Raw genomic sequence first — 6,000 nt, forward strand, 5'->3', positions numbered from 1 at the left:
GTGCTATACTAGGTATTTGACTTTTAGTGTATGATTTGGTTTTTTTCTGATTCTGAGATGGCACCCCCGCTCCCAAAAGGAGTATTTCTCTGGGGCAAGGGGAAGGACTTCCAGTGGCAAAGGTCAGGGGTTAGGGGTGGGTCTTCTGGTCCCAAGATCAGAAGTGAAGCAAAGGTCAAAAAAGAGGGGCTATCCATGCAGCCCTTGAAAGCTCACTGAACCTCGTTATATGGTCCTCCACCCAAAATAATTGCCTGCTCCTGATGTACAGTAACTGGTCAAACAATAATGACTAGAGTAGGAGCAACTGTACACTTGTGTTGGTGCCTGGAGATAACTCCTGCTTCTACAGCTAGAAACAAACACAGGACATGTGCAATAGGCAGTAACCAGTAGGAAAATTTGCCACTTTCTTCAGTTTTTCCATAGAGCAAACCTATTAAGTTCAATAAGGCCTTTAATCTGAGAATCCCTGCTGCCTGTTTTGCATGTGAGAACCATCCACTTTCCTTAGCGTCATACTGTCTTTTGCAGAGAAAAGCAGATTGCAGCAAAGGCGTTGCGCCAGAAGGACAAGAAGCTGAAGGATGTCTTGCTGCAGGTTGAAGATGAAAGAAAGCAGGCAGAACAATACAAAGAACAGGTAAGGCACTGTGTGATGATGGTCCAGCCAGGGGGGGAAAGGGACTCTGAGCTAGTTAGTTAAGGAGCCAGGCAAAAGGTTGCCCTGGAGCAGAACCCTGTGTCCTGCTTCATTGTGTAGATGGTTAAAGTCACTAAAAAGGAAAAATAACTAGTCATTTCAGTAAAGCTCTTTTCTGGAGTCAGGCGGGACAGCAGGAGCCTCCATCTTCCATACTAAGGCAATGGCCAAACCATTGGCCCTGTCAAGCTAGCCAATTACAACAGCCTGGCTGATTGTGGGAGTTAGGCCTTACTGGTAGCAGGTGCTTGTCCCATTTGCCCTCTATACTGGGCTGCAGATGAATGCCATAATCTGCCCCAACACCTAAGAACTTCAGTTCAAGCTACCCATACCAGACAGCCCAAAAGAACTGTTAGCCTGTGGGCTGTCACAGTGAGAGGCAGATGCAACTCTTGAAGGGCTACAGCCAAAAACGTACATCAAAATGGAAAATGGGATGCCAGTAAAATAAAGGGCTGTCCCCTTACCCTCACCCTCAGGATCAGAAGAAACTTCCATAAGCAAAAGCAGCTCCTGCCAAGTTGTCATTCAGCTACTTTTATTTATTTATTTTAGGATTTCAACTTTTAAATCAGGTGGTGGTTCATTCAGATCCTCTGCCAGTATAAAGAAAAAGCTAAGTTAAAACTCTCCCATCTTATAACAGTTACCTCACTGGAATTGCCAGTTTGAGATGTAGGATCATATGCTTTGTTTTCCTAGTTAGTACAGACTCTTTAAGCATAGATTTAAATAGTTGAAAAAGACAAAATTAAAATTTTGTACAAGCCCAAATCCTATACGATGTTATTCTTACGCAGTCTTACAAAGTCTATCTGTGGCAGGCATGGCTTGCTCATCCTCCAGTTGTCATCTCTGCAGCAGGCATTTTCCATTTGCAGTGATTCATAATTTTTACAAAGATCTCAATAGCAAAGTGTCTTGGGAACAAACCAGCACAGACTAGTACAGCCAGAGGAAGATAGGACAGGCCTATCTATTTAAATGAAACTTGAAGCTCTTAAGCATTACTTTTATTCCTCACTTAGGCTGACAAGAGCAATGTACGAGTCAAACAGCTGAAAAGGCAACTGGAGGAGGCTGAAGAAGAGTCCCAGCGCATCAATGCAAATCGCAGGAAACTGCAGCGAGAGCTGGATGAAGCCACTGAGAGCAGTGAGGCCCTAGGCCGGGAGGTGGCAACGCTGAAGAACAAACTCAGGTAAGGCAGCTTTGTGTTCATTAGCTATTTTCTCTACCTCCGATGAGAGATTTCGAATTCTAAACCATAGGGAGACTAGCTCCACTGCTCCAGGTTTCTTGAGTCTCTACATCAGCATAATGAAAATGGGCACCTCTGGCATGAAAGACTTGTGGTGAAATCATGATCCCACTGAATTCAAAAGGTTCAGGAGTCTACCACTGGGATGAAATACATGGCCTTGGCTTTACTCTTCTCCTATTGAAGGTAATGGTAAAACATGTCTTGGCTTCAGTAGGAACAGTTAGGCCAGTGCTGAATACTTGTGAAAATGCCACCTATGATTTAATATAAGAACTGAGACCCCTGATAGTAGTTATGAATATGTGCAGATGCAGCTAGTTTTTTGGGTTTTTTTAAGTAGCTCCCTCCACATGCATACGCATATGTCCACTGACTGTAAAGGGGTACCTTGTCATTCAGAGACTTGTTGAGGGCTGTAGGAGTCAAAGAAAGCACATTAGGCTCTGTGTCATAGCTAAAATGGCTGCAGTTTGGATTATGCCATGTGGGTTTCTGCTCAGGCCAGTCGTGCATGGGAAGTGTCAAGCTGTCACTTTCATCTGTTCATTAAACAAGTAAAAATCTCATACAGCATTCACTAGTTACCTTCCCGAGCTTTGATACTGCCTGTGGGACAGACCTCACCCATGGAGCTGCTCCATGCAGCCCACTGGGCTACAGCGAGATGGGGGACATGGCCTGTGACAGATGCAAGGCCACTGGCCCCTCTGGATGTGACCTTCAGTGGCAGAAGGGCAAGCAAGGGTTGTACAACACAGCTCTTGGTTGCCCTGCCATCGCCTCAGCATCTCAAATCCAGCCTAGGAAGAGCCTCATGGATGAGATTGAGCCCCAGGCTCATGGTGAGTTTGACACCTCTGCTTGAATACAAAGCTCTTGATCCTGTTATACCACCAGTGACATGAAGAGGCTCTGAAGGGAAGCTTCTGCCTCTGCAGCATTTTTGTAAAACTTCAGTTCATGACCTTTAACAAAGAAATTAAACATGAAACTGAAGGAGATGCCGATTCAGACCCTTCCCCCTGGTTTCCCAGGGAGGGGGTGATTTCTAGGTAATACATCAGGGTTGACTTCAACTTGCTGTGCAATAATTTGCTCTAATGTACTTTGTTTAATTAAAGTAACTTACATTCATTTGATCTTGACCATGTGCTTAGCATAACTGCACGGGACTCTTTCTCTCTGTTTCAGAGGGCCCCAGGAACCTCCGCAGTGACTAAGCAGGTACCATGCCTTCAACTTTGCAGCTAGCTTGGTGTTGCATAAATTTCCATTCTCCTTTTGCCTGAGCAAATTTGATGTAAGATTTCTGCAAACCATGAAGGCTTGGATATCTTGGCAACAATTTGATCAAAAGAGACAAATATTACAATAAGCCATCTTCCATAAGCTGCTTGTCCAGTTATTCATCCTCCTTACAGCTAGGTTGTGTTACAACATGGACTTTTTACATTACATTTGCACTTTTCGTAAGCTCTTCCAGCAGAGTCCCCTGCAAGTTGCTCTGATTTTTATTTCTGCATGAAACTTCTCTTCCTTGCATCTCTTAAAGTCACAACCAAATGTGAACATTTTCACAAACAAAATAGCATTGATGAATAAATATGGTAAGAGTATTCCAGGCACATTATGGGATAAGAATGGACCTGTTGCAGCATGCTGTTAGAACTGCACAATGCCACCCATTTATATTTAATACTGCACATGGTAAATATTTTAAAATATTTTAATCAGTAGATAAAAATGTATTTGCTTTGGAAAGAATTTACCATCATGGAGTCTGGTACAGTTACCCCACCTAATTTAAGATAAGATGAGACTGCACCCTCCACTACACAGCAATATGTGCCTGCATTGCTTATAGTTATCATGCATGCTTTTAGAGCTTCTATTTGCATATTTTATGATGCGTGACTATATCATGGAATGTAGGATGGAGAAAATGCTGTTTAAAACATACCAGTATCCCAATTTGGACGGCTTGATACTTCAGTTTAACACAGCATCATATTAGTGACACCCTGTCTGGATTAGCTTTTTGCAAAGAGCAGAAGTGATTCTAAGTAATTAGTGTTCTGTAATATTTGTGTACCTTCTCTTTTGCAAATGCCAGGCCTTGCTGCTGTTACAAAAATATTTAAAGATGGCATTTTGTCCTAGCAACTGCAGTTAGTCAGTTTCAGCTTTTTGTGTCCAATGAAATGATGACGAGTCATGATGTAGTGCTTGTTCAAAGGCAGACCAGATGGAGAGTGAAATATCCGGCATAATTAAAGGCTGGAAAGGTTTTTCTAGTTTGTATTATAGGGGATATAGGAGCCTTACCCCCAAACAACAATCTTTCTCCTACATTCATTTAAGTTGCACCTGTTAGTTTAAAATTGTGGTTAATAATCTATTTGTTAAACAAGTACAAATGGTTTAAGAACAGACATTTTCAGAAAGACAAAACTTCAATTATATCCCATTATCTTAAGCTGAATATAAGAGTATGCGTCTGTACTGGTTTAAAACACTGATATACATTAAATCATTGTAATTTATATATGTTAATAGTGGCATTAATTCCACATTTAAACAGCACTTCAGTATCATTATGTTTAAGAGTAGAAGTAAATTTCAGATAAGGCACCTGTTACAGCCAAATGGCTAATGAAGCTTATGCAGACATGGTCCTTGCTTTCACTAGCTCTAGTTCTTAAACAAGACATTATTACCTGGCTGATTGCTTGCTATAGCAGACTCACAGCAAAATGAAAGCTTTTTAGGTTAGAGCAGTAGCTATTAAAGCTATTAAATCTACATATGGAAGATTCCACAAGAGAAATGCCGGTTTTGAGCTACTCGGAAAAGCTGAGAATCCAGCCAATATTTTTGCCTACTTGCCTATTAGGGAGACTGACCTTTGGGCCTGAATAGTCGTGAAACTGACTGACTTGTTCACAAGGACAAGATAAACCTTTAAGTATTTATGCATGATTGCTGTACCAAAGTGTGCAGCTGGATGTGTTTAACTTCCCATTAATAATCACTGCACAAGGTTCAGTGATCATGAATTTGTTCCCTTGCTTATGCCTACCCTGAAGCCTTTACAAAAGGTTTGCTTAACAAGGAGCAAATGATAAAGGCCACATTCCATTCCTGTCTTGCTGCAGTAGTATCACTGGCTGAGAAGACATCTTCCTTTTCTTCTTCCTCTACCTGCAGTGACTCAGTTCCTCCTTCCTCCCTCTGTTTGGTTGGTGGCAGAAGTTTCCCCATGCCTGTTGTGAAAGTAGGAAATGTATTTTGGGATGGGAGGGGAGAAGCCGAATACAGCAGGCTCAGCAGCTTCTTGGCCAGCAGCTTGTCATCCTGGCCATTGATACGTGAGGCCCGGCCATAGATCCTAGGCAGGAACAGAACATTGCCACATTCTGGATTTCCCCTCCTCACCCATGAAGCGAGCCCAGGGAAGCTCCTCAGTCCCTTGGATGAAACAGGCTGCAGCTCTGAGGTAGAACGCACTATAGGACCCTACTGCCAGGGGTGTAGGCATGCACCATTCAGGAAAGCAGGATTATCCCTCTAAAACGTCCCCTCTCTGAGATGGCAGCAGAGATGTGCCACTGTCTTGCCACCAGATGCGCTCCTGGTCCACTCCTGCACACAGGGCATAGTAGCTGCTGCATGTATAAAACACGAGGACTCAGCAAGACATTTGCTGCGTGCGTCTGATTGTGCCTGAGCTTTTCAAAAAGGAAACTAAGCATGAGACATTCCCAGAACACAAGCTGGGATTTTTGCATACACCAGGCAGAAAACCCAGGCCATGACTCACCAGCTCTACCTGTCTAGTTGCATCCACCCACAGGAAGTACCAGGCAGACGCACAAGTTACAGGAAGTTGCTGTAGAGCAGGATTCAGCAACAGAGCCACTGGATCTAGCTTGTGGAGCCAGAAGCTTTGCTTCTGCCTGCGCTCATGCTGGGCAGCAAGAAACTGCACTGGGGCCAGGAAGCTAGAAATTGTACTGTGATCACCGCTCTT

The 6,000-nt window shown here is 43.3% G+C and overlaps 1 protein-coding gene across 3 annotated transcripts in view; it reads left to right on the forward strand.

The window, feature by feature from the left end:
• MYH11 (myosin heavy chain 11) overlaps window positions 1–6,000 on the forward strand; it is a 95,789-nt gene that overhangs the window by 88,579 nt on the left and 1,210 nt on the right. For 2 of the 3 annotated variants that reach the window (XM_006025582.3, XM_025206428.1), the window contains 2 exons: window positions 535–643; window positions 1,735–1,907. In XM_006025582.3, the coding sequence (XP_006025644.1) occupies window positions 535–643; window positions 1,735–1,907 (282 nt within the window). Of the gene's footprint in view, window positions 1–534; window positions 644–1,734; window positions 1,908–3,161; window positions 3,195–6,000 lie in introns of all 3 variants that reach the window. The other variant, XM_025206429.1, reaches the window with a different exon arrangement.

Source organism: Alligator sinensis, unplaced genomic scaffold (assembly GCF_000455745.1).
Source record: "Alligator sinensis unplaced genomic scaffold, ASM45574v1 scaffold927_1, whole genome shotgun sequence".
Classification (NCBI taxonomy): domain Eukaryota; kingdom Metazoa; phylum Chordata; order Crocodylia; family Alligatoridae; genus Alligator; species Alligator sinensis.